Source organism: Electrona antarctica (genome assembly GCF_951216825.1).
Source record: "Electrona antarctica genome assembly, chromosome: 11".
Lineage (NCBI taxonomy): Eukaryota > Metazoa > Chordata > Actinopteri > Myctophiformes > Myctophidae > Electrona > Electrona antarctica.
Window position 1 is genome coordinate 31,725,027 of NC_136792.1, and position 16,892 is coordinate 31,741,918.

The 16,892-nt window shown below is 47.4% G+C and overlaps 1 protein-coding gene across 1 annotated transcript in view; it reads left to right on the forward strand.

Moving 5' to 3' along the window:
- Window positions 1-16,892, forward strand: part of si (sucrase-isomaltase) — a gene marked incomplete at both ends in the record, with an annotated part of 125,140 nt that overhangs the window by 76,061 nt on the left and 32,187 nt on the right. Inside the window, 5 exons of the mRNA XM_079513813.1 lie at window positions 789-943; window positions 1,195-1,363; window positions 3,407-3,515; window positions 4,235-4,347; window positions 5,611-5,736. Of these exons, the coding sequence (XP_079369939.1) occupies window positions 789-943; window positions 1,195-1,363; window positions 3,407-3,515; window positions 4,235-4,347; window positions 5,611-5,736 (672 nt within the window). The remainder of the gene's footprint in view (window positions 1-788; window positions 944-1,194; window positions 1,364-3,406; window positions 3,516-4,234; window positions 4,348-5,610; window positions 5,737-16,892) is intronic.

Consider the following 16,892-nt stretch of genomic DNA (forward strand, 5'->3'; position numbering starts at 1 on the left):
ACACCACAAACACACACACACACACACACACACACACACACACACACACACACACACACACACACACACACACAAACTGTACATTTTGAATGAAGGCAAACAGTGATGTGTCTTGGCCACAAGGGTTGGTAAACAAACAACTCCACAGGTCGTGGAGCTATGACCCATAGCCTGAAGGGATGCAACGCTCTGATTGGTTCAGAAGCACACAGCCTTCCGTTTTAGACGAAAACTTCAAAATAAAATTCCCAAAAAGCCATTGCACCAGTGTTGATTTTGACAGCAAATATAGTTTAGTCACATTTTAGTCACGTGGAAAGTCTTAGTTTTAGTTTAGATTTAGTCGACTAAATATCATAAGATTTTAGTTGACTAATTCTACAGTTGATTTAGTAGACTAAAATGTTTGCTGGCCTTTTTCGCTCAGACGAAATGAAAGCCTGGGTATTGAGGCTAGGCTGGCCTTGATGCCGTCGTAATGACAGATTTCACACTTGCTGAAAATAGCCGATCTACAAGCTTTGTGTGCTTGTAGATCGGCTATTTTCAGCATGCAACAAAGTGTAAAATGACTTATACAGTACTGTCTCTTGTAGTTTTTATTTGTTGACGAAATTGTCAGTATATTTAGTCTTCATTTTAGTCATCGTAGCTTAGTTTTCATTTAGTTTCCATTTTGTTTACCAGTGAAAAAGGTAGTCGATGAACATTTTTCGTCTATGGTTTTAGTCGACAAAATCAACACTGCATTGCACCCTGTCTTTAACTACAATACCACTGCTTCCCAGATGTGGGATCCAAACCAGCAGCGTTATGAGGTCCCCGTGCCGCTGTCCGTCCCTCCTACCCCAGAGACTGATGAAGGCAAGAGACTCTACACGGTGACCTTCACCAAACAGCCCTTTGGCATACAGGTCTTCAGGAAGAGCACAGGAACCAAGATGTGAGTGGTTCAGGAACTTAAACTTAGCCCATTGGTTGTGCTTAGTGTACTGTATGGGGTACAACAGCTAATAATCAAACTAATCTATTGAATCGATTATTTAAAAACAAATAATTGCATTGCATCGACACTATTTTAAATATTTCAGCAACTTACTAAATCTCTCTCTCTCTCTCTCTCTCTCTCTCTCTCTCTCTCTCTCTCTCTCTCTCTCTCTCTCCCCTCCCTCCCTCCACCGTCCCATCTCTCAGTTGGGACTCCTCTGTACCAGGGCTTACCTTCTCTGATCTGTTCATCCAGGTGTCCACACGACTGTCTTCTGAGTACGTGTACGGCTTTGGGGAGACAGAGCACCCCACTTACAAGCATAACCTCAACTATCACACCTGGGGAATGTTCGCCAAGGACCAGCCCCCCGGCGTAAGAAATAAAATAATAACACACAATAACGCACGATGCACGCATGCACGAGGAATGCACCACCATCAATCGTATAATTGTATTGTAAGACAGGATGCAGATATGCAACAGATAAGCATGCAGCATCAAACATATAATCCCACATGTTTGCTTACATGCATAATTCACACGCACGCCCCCACAAACCCCAGGGTAATATTTGATTAATGTAGGATTTTCTACCTTTTTCAATATGTACCCTAAGTGATACTGTATGCTGTAGCTGCGCAAAAATGTTACTTTACAGGATATGGACAAAATGGGATCCAAGTATATCCCAGACATTGCAAGCTCATGTAGACCAGATTGGATGCAATGAGAGTGAAAAACACATCTCTGGCACTGTCATTAATATCAGCAACAGCTGGCATTTTTGGGGGGGAAAGTATCACCACAGTTCCATGAATATATTATATGAAATCCGACTCCCCGACAACATACGGATGTGGGAGGACTCGTAAAAGACCTTTCCCGGTGCAGCACATACATATTTGCCTTTCTCACATTGGTGTCACTTTTGATGTGTGGTGGCGTTTTAATATGAGCGGTGATTTTGCAGTGTCATCATGTTCCCTGTGTGAACGTCGGGGCGCCGCCCATGATAGGAGGTTTTTCTCTCACATCAGCATTATCAGGCTTAATTGCTGAGCTGTCAAGGCAACTCCACAGGGTTCACACATGTGTTACAGGGCTTATTTGAAAGACAGGGGAGGGATGGAAGAGAAAGAGAGAGAGAGAGAGAGAGAGATGGGAAGGGGAGTCTGTAAGAAAAAAAGCATGTGTGCATTTCAGAGTGTTTGTGTCAACTTGTGCAAATCTGCAGGTGTATAAGAGAGACAGATATGGGATGAAAGGGCATCATAGAAGGAGGCATATTGCACACATACATGCGTGTGTGTGTGTGTGTGTGCGTGCGTGTGTGCGCGTGCGTGCGTGCGTGCGTGCGTGCGTGCGTGCGTGTGTGTGAGAGAGAGAGGAGGAGGGAGAGGGAGAAAATATTGTAAAACATCAAAGCATGCAAGCACTGTCCTGTCATTGGCAGTCACCCTTTGCTAGCGGACAAACTAATGACCTTTCTCCCTCCTGACTCAGACTGTCACACCATGTAACAAGGACGTGCGCGCACACACACACACACACACACACGTACATGCACACACGCACGCACGCACGCACGCACGCACGCACGCACGCACGCACGCACGCACGCACGCACGCACGCACACACACACACACACACACACACAGTGTAGGAGGCTGGTGGGCTAGGATGTGTCTCTGCATTCCTCAAACCAAGGTGACAGTCAAAAGTAGCTGGTCTGCTGTCCCCTGCCATCTCCTCCTCTCCTTGTATTCTGTCACCCCCCCCCCCCCCCCCCCTTTATAAATAAATAAGTACACATTATAAGTAAGCCACTCTTTTAAAAGGCTTTTAAAAGAGGATACAGTCTACGTTGTACTGTAAAATCTGATGTCTTGCGGATGCATTTGATTCCATTTGTACTCTCACAGAGCTAAATTGACTTTGTGGATTTTACTGACAAGCCTGCGTTCCTCGGGCAGGTTGTAAAAGTACTATAATATGTCTTGGGGAAACAACAGGGCTATGAAATTGCAGCAATTCAATAAAAGGAGGTATACTGCGGGCCTGCAGATATTGACTGAGCTGTCCTGCCCTGCCCTATACCTGGGCCCATATCAACACCAGTACACATACATTCACTGCATGCGGTGCTCCAGTTCACACACACACACACACACACACACACACACACACACACACACACACACACACACACACACACACACACACACACACACACACACACACACACATATATATATATATATCAATTCCCCCCCGCTCTACACAAATATTAACAAAGCTTACAACATGTCATAATGCAATAATGCACAAGGTTTTGCCAAACGTTTTCCCCAGAATAGGGTTGCTCAGGATGGTGTGCAGCAGGTCCTTTAGATCTCTGTCTGTTTCTTCTCCAGTACAAGATGAATTGCTATGGAGTGCATCCCTTCTATATGGGTCTTGAGACGCCCACCACCGCCACCACCCACGCACATGGTGTGTTTCTCCAGAACAGCAATGCCATGGGTGAGAGACTCGCGCACGGAATGCACGCACACGTATACGAACGCACATACACTCAAATATGTATATGCCAATGCATATTCATGCGCGCGCAAACAAGGGACCCCATATTCACAAGCCCACACTTGCATTATGCAATGCAAATGCATATGTATTTATGCATACTGTAGATGAGTGAAGCAATCTTCCAGGTTTTGAGTACATGTCCTCTGACAAGCTGTCTTATTTTAAGCCAGCAGAGTGCAATATGCATGGCAGTAGACACGCACGCACGCGCGCACGCACGTATGCACGCGCGCACGCGGTTTTGTGTCATACAGAATATGTCAACACATATTGCATATATTGCATATACAGTTGGGTGCCACCGATATTGTCCCTTATCATTTGACCCATTTAGGCCTGACCTCAACATTTAAAAAAATCCTTCTAAATCCTCCAGTTTTCTGAAATAAATATTTTCACGATTTTTCAAAAATAGCAGACCTACAAGCTCGTAGCGCGCCACTCGGTGGCGCGCTATGAGCTTGTAGATCTGCTAACTGTCCTTTTGCGCAGATCACGCAAACCTCAGCAAAAAGAAAAGGACAATATCGATGGCCTCCAACTGTATTGCATTTTTCACATGTAAACACACAAACCAAACCAATTAATGCACACACGGTGACACGCACACACACAACCTCTATAGATTTGATCTACAGTACATGCTGTCTTTCTAGATGTGACATTCCAGCCAACTCCAGCTCTGACATACAGAACTCTGGGTGGGATCCTGGATTTCTACATGGTCTTGGGACCAACCCCAGAACTGGTTGTGCAGCAGTACACCGCGGTAAGAGTGTGTGTGTGTGTGTGTGTGTGTGTGTGTGTGTGTGTGTGTGTGTGTGTGTGTGTGTGTGTGTGTGTGTGTGTGTGTGTGTGTGTGTGTGTGTGTGTGTGTGTGTGTGTGTGTGTGTGTGTGTGCAGTCTTTGGCAGTAACATGCTAAAGAATTGCTACTAAACTATTGCAGGCTTTTATAAACATGCCTTTACCACATACTGTCGGGCCTATCACCACTTGATGAATGGAATTTATTTTTCAAAATGATATTGTTCCTGTAATCCCATTTACATACTATTCCTTATTTGTTGCTCTGTCGCTGATTAATGACTGAAGGAAAGTAAGCAAGCCACTTGTCGCCTACTGCTGGAAGGAGCACACAGCACTCAGCATACAAACAGTGGGATTGTTGTACTCTGGGTTAAAGATGGAGTGCCATGTGTCTATGAGGTGAAAGTACTTCATTAGACACCCTGGAGTTGTTTTATGTGCAATGGTGTATTAACATTGTATTTAGGGTTTACCTGATGATCATGTTTTAGGGTGGGAAAAAAAATTGTGGCACTCCATCTTTAACTTTTTCTGTTTTGCAAAATGTTTGCGAAATTTGGGGGGAGCTTTGTAATCATCATTATTGAGTCACTATGTCAAAGGACACCAGTAGCACAACGCTCTCATACACACTCTTGATGGTGTAATTGATGCAAAGTATAGTGTGATTAGACCTTAGTCTATAGGCTACAAAAAGGACTGAACTGATAAGTATGGTAGAATACAGCATTTTCTGTGTGTGTGTGTGTGTGTGTGTGTGTGTGTGTGTGTGTGTGTGTGTGTGTGTGTGTGTGTGTGTGTGTGTGTGTGTGTGTGTGTGTGTGTGTGTGTGTGTGTGTGTGTCTGTGTGTGTGTGTGTGTGTGTGTGTGTGTGTGTGTGTGTGTGTATGTGTGTGTGTGTGTGTGTGTGTGTGTGTGAGTGTGCATGTGCGTGTGCGTGGCACACTATGTGCAAGTGTGTTTTCTGTGCCTGCCCGTGGGCCATTGTTGATGGACTGTAGCAGATGGGAGTTCCGCGCTTCGTTGCTCTCTCTCATCTAGCCAATCTAAACACATGCACACTCAAACAAAAACAGATACATGCACATGCATGTACTGTACATTCACACAAGCAGGCAAAGACAGCTGCTTTATGGGCAAAGTCCATAATGTCCTCTTTCTTAAACAAACCCTCCCATAGAAATGTTCTGAACTTTTCTTGATTGTTCTTTCCTGTCAAACAGCTGATTGGACGTCCTGTACTGCCAGCTTACTGGTCCCTTGGGTTCCAGCTCTGTCGCTATGGATACGCCAATGACACTGAGATTGCAGATCTGTACAGGGACATGAAGGCAGCTGGTATACCCTATGTAAGTTCCTTTAATCACATGAACTCTAGCGCCCTGCTAGCGCTGCCTAGTCTTGTTCCTATTTCCTATCTTACTAGAGCCTCTCCAAAAGCATATTCGATATTATCCGCCAGCATAGGCTTGGGCCAGCTAAAGCAAAAGTAAATGGGCATGCACGTTTGGAGAGATAGTTTTATTACACTTCCACAGGCCAGACAACAGTAATTTGATTTCATACTGTAGGATTTATGGTGGAATTAGTATTTCAAATGCTACCAAAATTGTAAGTGAAACATGAGTTTCAGGATGGATTGATACAGAGTGAGTATAGGCTCTGGCTGAATATCTTGCATGCATACGCTCTGTGTGCCCGCCACCACCCGCCACTTGCTTTTTGCCCTATCGCGTTTGTATCATTGATACAACGAATTAACATAGACATTTCACAGATTATAGTGAACATTGAATTATTTCAATCACTTGAGAATTAGCCGAGTAGGCTATGGCTTACTTAAACTGCCTGTGTCCTACAACCAAACTTTTTGACGTGATCATGAGAAGTCTTAGCGCTACGTGCTGAGTATTCGTAAGTCAAGGGGTGAAATAAAAATCACACCTGTGTGAACTGAGTGGTGCATGGTCTTATATAGCCTGATCAGCTGTGGTCTGACGTAATGTCAGTGACCATAGTAACCATGCTCATTTTTTGGGGTCCCACGTACAGGTACACACACGTACACGTACACACATACATAGACATAAACATAGATACAGACAAAGCTGGTTGTTGGAGTGGTTTGCACCACTCAAAAATTCCAGATAAAGCATAGTGCCCTTCATTGCACCCCCAGGTGTTAAATATGCTGGTAAAAAACTTTTATTTGGGGGCATGGTTATATTCCCCCTCACACTGATTACCTCTTCTATGAATGTATTAAAAACAAATTGACGTTTCACTCTTTGAAGATGGTCCATCTATCTTAGTCGGGTCGCGGGGCAACAGCTCCACCAGAGAGTTCCAGACTTCCCTCTCCAGAGCACCATTAGTAACTTCCTCCTGGGGAATCCCAATACCCAGGGGGCAAAGCACCCTTTTTTTAGGAAACCTGCATTTGTCATAACATACAAAGTTGTCCACCAGAAATAATATCTATGACCCCATAGGATCACAACCTATATGGACAACTCGGTCAATTTTGTTGCGAAAGTCCAATATGGCCGCCCCGAATATTAGCCCCTATTAGTTATAATGGGGGGTGAATAGGGCACAATTTTAAACTGAGCGATATTTCCACTAAACTTTTCAGGTTGATCAATGATATGAATACGAACATTTTTTGTATTGCAAGTTTCCATGAAATCTAATATGGCCGCCACAATATGGCCGCCACATTATTAGCACCAAAAAATAGGTTTTGGCTCTAACTTCTGAACCAGATAAGCTAGAAATGCAAACTTGGTGTCTATTTCATGGTTTCTGACCATGAGAGACTCAATGGAATACCTATTTTCATTATTGGGTGTGTCTGGACCCTTATTGTGCATATTTACAAGATGGTGGCTACCCGAAATAGTGCTTTACCATGATTTCTACCATGATTATTGACTGTTTTGGCAAACACAAGCAATATTAATCCATTAGCTAAGATTCATGGCACAGAAGGAACATATTTTCTTGAGCTTGCATATTGTCAAAATGGCTGCAAACATGAACAAGAAAAGACATTACATTTCCTGTCAGATCCTATTACCCAGGAGGGCAAACCACTCCTTTTTTGGATACCTGCATTTGCCATAACATCAAAGGTTCTATGACCCAATAGAATCACAACCTGTGGACACACCGGTCAATTTCTTTGCTGGAAATCCAATATGGCCACCATAATATTAGCCCCATTAGCCTATAATGCGGGTGAATAGGGCAACATTTTTAACTGAGGGATATTTCCACAAAACTTCACAGGTTGATCAATGATATGAATACCATATGTTTTTGTATTGGAAGTTTCCATGATATCCAATATGGCCACCACAATACTAGCACCCAGAAAATAGGTTTGGCTCTAAATTCTGAACCAGATGAGCTAGAAATACAAACTCATGGTTTCTAACCACGAAAGATATTATTGTTCTGGGGTGTTTCTTTGCAGAAAGACATCACTCTGGCTGTATTTTGGTTTTGTTCTACTGTTTGTTGGCATTTCCTCTGTTTATGTTGACAATCATCCCTGGCAGGGACGTGCATCGCCAAGCCGGACATCCCTTCCTTCACTGAGTCTGGATGGTCTCTCAGTGACTGGAATGCAGTCCCCTGTCCATCTACAGAGCCAGCCTGGCCTATGTCAATGAACAAGACAATATCATGTAGCTGTATCAAAGGCTGCCAGAAAATCTGTTCATGTGCCAGGGACTGGAGACAAGATGCAGCAGGAGCTTCACTCCATTCCTGACTGGGAATGTCTCAGATGCATGCATCATTCTGTGTGCTCTTTATGGGCCCAAAACCACTGGCTCAACTCCAGTCCGCTCCTCTGACAAGTGTCCTGCTCATTGACAAGAGTGACATCCTAGCACACTGGGAAGAGCACTTCAGTGAGGTCTTAAACAGAGAGTCCTCAATTTCCGAAGAGGATATTGCCAAGATTCCCCATCTGCCAATCAAAGCCCCCCCCCCCCCCCCACCAGTGCAGAGACAGTGAAAGCACTCCAACAAACCACTTCTGGAAAGGCACCAGGAGGTACATGTTTACAAGAGGAAAGGGGACAGGGCATACTGCGATAACCATCATGGTATAGCCCTCCTGAGTCCTGCACATCACAGGAAAGATCTTAGCAAGAATCATCCTCAACCGGCTAATCAGCCATGCTGAGAATGTTGTCCTTGGATCCCAATGTGGTTTCCACGGAGGCAGAGGTACCTGTAACATGATCTTTTCCATTTGCCAGCTGCAAGAAAAGTGCAGAGAGCAGAAAGGTCTCTATATGGTGTTTGTCGACCTCACCAAGGCCTTTCACACAGTCAATCGTGAGGGCCTGTGGCAGATCCCTGGCAAGTTTGGCTGTCCAGGGACATTGATCTCTCTCATCGCGTCCTTTCATGACAGGATGCCAGCCAGAGTCCAAGATAATGGTGATGCATCCCCAGTCAGGAATGGAGTGAAGCTCCTGCTGCATCTTGTCTCCCGTCCCTGGCACATGAACAGATTTCCAGGCTGGCTCTAGATGGACAGGGGACCATCACTGAGAGACCATACATACTCAGTGAAGGGATGTCCGGCTTGGTGATGCACGTCCCTGCCAGGGATGATTGTCAACATAAACAGAGGAAATGCCAACAGAAACAGTAGAACAAAACCAAAATACAGCCAGAGGGATGTCTTTCTGCAAAGAAACACCCCATAACAATAATACTTAATAGAGGGAAATTATGGCTAAAATATTTATATCTCTCGTGGTTAGAAACCATGAGTTTGTATGTATAGGTCATCTGGTTCAGAATTTAGAGCCAAACCTATTTTCTGGGTGCTAGTATTGTGGTGGCCATATTGGATATCATGCAAACTTCCAATACAAACCATTATGGTATTCATATCATTGATCAACCTGTGAAGTTTCGTGGAAATATCCCTCAGTTAAAAATGTTGCCCTATTCACCTGCATTATAGGCAAATGGGGGCTAATATTGTGGTGGCCATATTGGATTTCCAGCAAAGAAATTGACCGGTGTGTCCATATAGGTTGTGATTCTATTGGGTCATAGATATTTCTGGTGGACAACCTTTGATGTTATGGCATATGCAGGTATCCAAAAAGGGGTGGTTTGCCCCCCTGGGTAATAGGATCTGACAGGAAATGTAATGTCTCTTTTCTTTTTCATGTTTGCAGCCATTTTGACAATATGCAAGCTCAAGAAAATATGTTCCTTCTGTGCCATGAATCTTAGCCAATGGATTAATATTGCTTGTGTTTGCCAAAACAGTCAACAATCATGGTAGAAATCATGGTAAAGCACTATTTCGGGTAGCCACCATCTTGTAAATATGCACAATAAGGGTCCAGACACACCCAATAATAAAAATAGGTATTCCATTGAGTCTCTCATGGTCAGAAACCATGAAATAGACACCAAGTTTGCATTTCTAGCTCATCTGGTTCAGAAGTTAGAGCCAAAACCTATTTTCTTGGTGCTAATATTGTGGCGGCCATATTGTGGCGGCCATATTGGATTTCATGGAAACTTGAAATACAAAAAATGTTCGTATTCATATCATTGATCAACCTGAGAAGTTTCGTGGAAATATCTCTCAGTTTAAAATGTTGCCCTATTCACCCCCCATTATAACTAATAGGGGCTAATATTGGGGGCGGCCATATTGGACTTTCGCAACAAAATTGACCGAGTTGTCCATATAGGTTGTGATCCTATGGGGTCATAGATATTATTTCTGGTGGACAACTTTGTATGTTATGACAAATGCAGGTCAACCCCCTTTGCCCCCTGGGTACAAGGCGTTCCAAGGCCAGTGAGTCGATGTGATTCCTCCAACTGCGCCTTGGTCTGCCACGGGGTCTCCTTTCAGTGGGACGTGCCTCGAGGACCTTTCTAGGGAGACGCCCTCAGAGTCAGAGGCATCCTAACCAGATGCCCGAACCATCTAAGTTGGCTCTTTTCCAAGCGAAAAAGCAGCGACTCTACTCCGAGTCTCTCTCTCACGTGACTGAACTTCTCACCCTATCTCTAAGGGAGATGCCAGCCATCCGGCGAAGAAAACTAATTTCGGCCGCTGGTATTCGCAACCTTATTCTTTCGGAACGAAGATTGCTCTGTAGACAGAGAGCTTTGGCTTCTGGCTCAGCTCTGTGTTCTTCACAACAGTGCGGTACAGCGACTGCAATACCACCCCTGCTGCTACGATTCTCCGGCTGATCTCCTTCTCCGTCCTCCCCTCACCTGTGAACAAGATCCCGAGATACTTAAACTCCTTCACCTCTCATTCCCTACCCGGACCTTCAAGAAGATCTGTGGCATCTGTGCGAAAGTATAATTCAGAGTTAATCAGCGCATGTCAATTTCTTTGTTTCTTTCAACCAAATATACCATATATACTTAGTTGACCGGGGTCCCCCAGGGCTCTATAGTTTTGTTGTTTTCCTTCTACGATGATGCTTTGTGAGCTTGTATGTTGGCAATTACTTTGAGAATGTATAAGGACGCTAGGGTTCAGTAGGTTAATCTTTTTATCCACCATAGTGGTAATTTAACGCAAGTTACGAATGTAACTATGGTTATGTGAATTCCTGGATGACTGCCAGTAGGCAGTAAACAATAGTGAATATACCTCTCGCGCTCCGCGTAGGTCGAGTCTTAATATAAACAAAGTCATGTGACGTGTAGGCTGACCGTGCGTCCCGGTAGGCTATATAAGCACGTGACAGCCCACACCCGGCCTCTTAAGAATCTTCTCGCCCTGAAAGATTCCGAGTGACCGTTATTACTGGCAGTCAGCCAGGAATTCACATAACCATAGTTACATTCGTAACTTGCGTTATGTTTCATTCCTTACTGACTGCCAGTAGGCAGTAAACAATAGTGGATGACTCATACCAGAAGTGTCACGAGGAATCGAACCCACCTACTAAACTGCCGTAGCAGCCAGTGGCAGGATCGCTGACGTCAGTGAGGATCCAGAGGCCACATCAAGGCGATAGAACCTCGAGAACGTGCAAGGGGCTGTCCAAGACGCCGCCGCACAGATGTCCGCCAGTGACACCCCTCTCATCGCCGCCCAGGACGTGGCAATGCCCCTGGTAGAATGGCAGATGACCTCGGAGGGGGCAGGTTTACCAGATGCTTCATAAGCCTTCTTAATCGTATCCACTACCCAGTGGGATAGCCGCTGTTTAGACAGCGCGCCTCCTCTATTCTTTCCGCCGTAGCACACAAACAGTTGCTCTGAGCGTCTAATATCCCGTGTTGCCTGAATGTACAGTTGCAACGCACGGACTGGACACAGTAAGTGGGCCCTTTCCTCCACCTCGGATGTAAACGGGGGAGGATGGAATGCCGCCAACTCTATGGCCTGGTTAACATAATCAGGGGGCAGAACCTTAGGCATGAATGACACATTTGGCCAAAGTGTGACCCCAGTGCCACTAGCCTTCCACCGAAGGCATGTGGGGCTAATAGAAAGTGCGTGGAGCTCACTCACACGCTTAGCTGTCGTAACTGCCAACAGAAAGGCAGTCTTAATCGATAACGAGCTCAAGGACGACCCAGCCATAGGCTCAAAGGGCGCCCTGCTCAATGCCTGCAGGACCAGAGGCAGGTCCCAAGCTGCAGTACGCCTCACCCTAGGGGGGCGTAACCTCTTGGCACCGCGCAGAAACTGTGTCACCCAGTAATGCGCACCAACTGACCTGCCATCAATATGGCTATGATTGAAGGATATAGCGGCCGTGTGCACCTTCAAGGTGGAGGCTGCACGGCCGGCATCCAGTAGACACTGTAAATAATGTAGTACGTGTTGTATAGGGCAAGAGACTGGGTCCAGACCCCTGTCGCTGCACCATAATGAGAAAGCAGCCCAGCAATTAGAGTACACCAACCTTGTGGAAGGGGCCCTTGCATTTCACAAGGTCTCACATATTGAGGGGCCTAGCCCACTCAAGAGTGACTGATCCCTTTCAGTGGCCATACCCAAAGCTGAAGGAGGCTCGGCGTTGGATGCCACACCTTCCCGTCCAGCTGGGACAGGAGGTCTATCCTCACTGGAAGCTGCCATGGAGGGCCACCTGAGGGCCACCAAGAGAACTCTGTGATCTGACGATCTCACCCTGTGAAGCACAGGCAACAACAGGGGGATCGGGGGAAATGCATAAAGGAGCGCTCTCGGCCAAGCGTTGGCGAGAGCGTCCATCCCGAGTGGGGCACTGGTCTCTGCCAGGCTGAACCACTGAGGACAATGAGTCGTGCCTTCTGAGGCGAATAGATCTACGTAGGCTACCCCGTGCCGATCCCAAATCAACTGTACCACCTGGGGGTGCAATCTCCACTCCCCAGGGGGCAGTCTCTGACGAGACAGATAATCTGCCACAGAGTTTAATCTGCCTGGCAGGTGCATAGCCCTCATCGAGGAAAGTAGAGGATAAACCCACGTCCACAGGCGATGGGCTTCCCTCAGGGACTCCAGAGACCTGGTCCCTCCCTGATGGTTGACATGAAACACCACTGAGGTGCTGTCTGTCCGAATGAGCACGTGCTTCCCCCTGAGAAAGGGCAAGAAGTGCTTCAGCGCCAGGGAAACAGTCCGGAGTTCTAGCACATTGATATGGCGTCCTCTCCATCGAGAGCGCCATACCCCCTGGACTGACCTCCTCTGCCATACCGCGCCCCAACCTTGAGGCGAGGCATCTGTTGTCACCACCTCTCGTCTCGCCGGGACCAAGCCGAGAGGGACTCCACTCAGCAGGAATGCATTGTCCCGCCAGCGGCGGAGATAACCAAGGCACCTGCGAGTGACTCTGACCTTGACCCCCCTGTGTAGACAGGGGTCCATGTGAAGGCCATTGAACCACCTCTGTAATGGGCGTAGATGTAGCAGCCCCAGAGGAGTGATTGCTGAGACTGCAGTCAGCATGCCGAGCAGTCTGAGCCATGTTAGGACGGTCAACCTCGCCCCCAGGCGGAAAGACCGCAGGAGGTTCTGAATTCTCCCCACCCTCTGTGCAGTCGGTCATGCCTGCATCGATACCGAAGCTAGGGACATGCCGAGGAAGGTGGTCTGTTGCGTTGGGAGCAACGAGCTCTTTTCGAGGTTTACGGTCATGCCCAGTGCCTCGATGTGAGCGAGGACTCTGGACGTCACCTGTTCCGCCTCCCTGAACGAGGGGGCGCAAATGAGCCAATCGTCTAGGTAGGGAAGTATCTTCACTCCCGACAGGCATAGCGACGTTAAGGCTGCCCTCATACACCTTGTGAAGATGCGGGGAGCCAGAGACAGGCCGAACGGCAGAACGGCAAACTGGTAGACTTTGCCTTGAAAGGCAAAGCGTACGTACTTTCTGTGCTCTGGATGTATAGGCACATGAAAGTAGGCATCTTTGAGGTCTATTGTGGTGAACCACTCCCCCTGTGTGATAGCCTGTAGGACGTTGACTGTGCGAAGCATCCGAAACGGAAGGACCTTGAGGTACACATTTAACCCTCTTAGGTCTAGTATAGGCCTGAGAGACCCATCTTTCTTTGGGATCAGAAAGTAGGTGGAGTAGAACCCATCGTTCTGTGAACCTGGGTGAACCGCTGTTATTGCTCGTTTGTCCAAGAGCTTGGCTACCTCTTGAGACAAACACTGGGCTTTCACGGGGTCTGTGACTGAAGTCACCCTGACCCGTGAAGGTGGTGGGGGTCGGCGGCAGAACTGCAGCCTGTAACCTTGGGACATTGTTGTAACGACCCATGCATCCCTGGCATGGTCTGCCCAGTAATTCAGGTGCTGCTGTGAAAATCTGCCCACCGCCGGCCCCAGACCCTCAGGCTGTGCCTGGGGGGTTATATGGGGGCTTGGGGGGGCGCCGGCTATGCCCTCGCCCACGCTGGGGCTGGCGAAGCCGCTGCCCACCTCTGGGCTGATGTTGCCCTCTGCCTGCAGCCGCCTGGTCACGTTGCCAGGTCTGAGGCTGAGGATTCAAGTAGCCCAGGCGTCGCGGATCCCGTGCGCCACGTGGCTTAGCGGGTCGACTGGGCGGTGCCATCGAGCCTCTGGCCCGTTGACCCCAGTCCTCTGAGGCCTGCCTTGACTGCTGCCTACGCTGCAGTGCCTCGTTTGCCTCCGGGCCAAACAACTGGCCCGGTACCACCGGAAGCTTCCGTAGCGCCTGTCTGCAACTGTCAGACATAGGCGCCTGAGCAAGCCACACCTGACGTCGTGCCACGACCAAGGTGGACATCACACGGCCAAGTTCGCTTGACATTAGGGCGAAGGACTCAAGAGCCACATCATTAAAGTCGCCCAACTCACTCCCTGGCCCACTCTCCAGGATCTTGGACTGGGCGAGGAGGAGCACAGAGAGAGAGTTCCCCAAACGGGCCATTGTGGCAGCAGAAGCATATGCCTTTGTCAGCAGGTCGTCAGTGACTGCACACTGCGCACTGGGACAGCGGGTTCTTGCCTTCAGTGCCTCATCTGGGGAGAGAACCAGCGCCGCAATGCACTGGTCTACAGGAGGCATGCGAACCAGTCCATGCGCTTCTGCCTTGTCCATGGAGGCCAGGGTCCTTGCATCCTTGCCTCGGTGGGCAGATGCACCCGGCTCAGCCCAGCACTCCTTCAGCTGACTTAGGTAGTGAGGCGAGGGTGGGACAGCAAAGGGTGGTATTTTAGCGGCGGCAGCCCGTTTGAAGAACGGGTTACTCGCCCCACGAGCTCAATCTTAGCCAGGGCAGCACGCAGCGTTGAACGCAATGTGCAGGGCCCGATCCCCAGCTCAGTGCTTCCCGAGCTTCTGCGGGAAGTCTCTGAGCCATCCTCAGCCTGCACACTATTCACCTGGGGATCATCCTCGTCATGGAACATAGAGTCTGAAGCTCTAGTTGACATGGCGTCATCCTCCTCATAATCGTAATCTAATTCTAGATCATCATCGCCCTCCGGCTCCTGGACCGCCTGTGGCGGAGGAGGCGGTGGCTGCTGGACCGCCTGTGGCGGGGGAGGCGGTGGCCGTACTATTGCCTTAAGGCGTTCTATTTCAGCCCGCAAATCGTCCATTTCTTGGCGATATGGAGCAGTCGTGACAGCCGCCGTTGACCTCTTCTGGGCCAGGTGACCGCGCTCGGCGCGAGACCCACGTTTGCGCTTCACCTTCCCATCAGAAGGGACCCCAGCGGGGACCCCAGAAGGTGGGAGGTTTCCTTTGACCAGGAGGTTCTCCACCTCACGCAGCCTAGCCTCTCTCACAGAGAGTGGTAGAGTGCCACAGTTCATACATGGGTCAGTCAGGGCTTCCCTGAGATGACCGACCCCCAAGCATGTCGGACACAAGTCATGTCCATCGTCGACTTGGAGCTGAGCGCTACAGGACGTACACGCCATAGCTCAGTAGTCTCAAGCCAGTTGTATAGCCAGGCAATACCAGCGAGAACTGTACGATCACAGAACGCGTCAGTAACCTCCAGCAAACAGAGTAGCTAACCGGTCAGGCTAAGATGGCCTGCTGTTAGCTTAATGTCAATCCCCGCGAGAGCTGTGCAGCCACAGAATGCGTGGGAACCTCCAGTAACCAAAGGTTGTTTTTTTTTTTTTTTTAAGTTATTTAGATTGATTAATTAATTAATTAGATTAATCAAACAAAATGTCAATCAGATATTTAACTAGGCAATCCCAGCGAGGACTGTGCAGGCACAGACCATGTGGGAACCTCTAGTAATCTGAATTGTCTTTAAACAATTTCAGTTATTTAGATTAACTAATTAATTAGATTAATCATCAAACAAAAATGTCAATCAGATATTCAACTAGGCAATCCCAGCGAGGACTGTGCAGGCACAGACCATGTGGGAACCTCCAGTAATCTGAATTTTTAAAACAAATTCAGTTATTTAGATGAATTAATTGATTAGATTAATCATCAAACAACAAATGTCCATCAGATATTTAACTAGGCAATCCCAGCGAGGACTGTGCAGGCACAGACCGTGTGGGAACCTCCAGTAATCTGAATCTAATTATATATTCTTAACTAAATTAAGAATTAATAATATTAGTTTAATTATCAAACAACAATATAACTAGGTAAATTAGGCGAGTGCTGTGGGAAACCGGCAGCACGCGGCCAACACCCAGTGTGTGGAGGAAGCCCTTTAACAACAATACATGAGAGTGTTTGTAGCTAGGGATCCTCAAGACAAACAAAGAGAAATGGTGATAATTTTGACAACCACAGCCTTGAGAGGACAACAATTTGCGCTCTCGGCAATAGCCACAGGCAGGATGTCAACACGACGACACATATAGTGTCTTAACAACTCTTTGTTAAGAGGTATATTCTTATTGAGAGGTATATTCACGAGAGGTATATTCGAGAGGTATATTCACTATTGTTTACTGCCTACTGGCAGTCAGTAAGGAATGAAACATAACTCAGAAGAGTTAAGGTATGAAGGATGAAGAGTTGTTTACTGT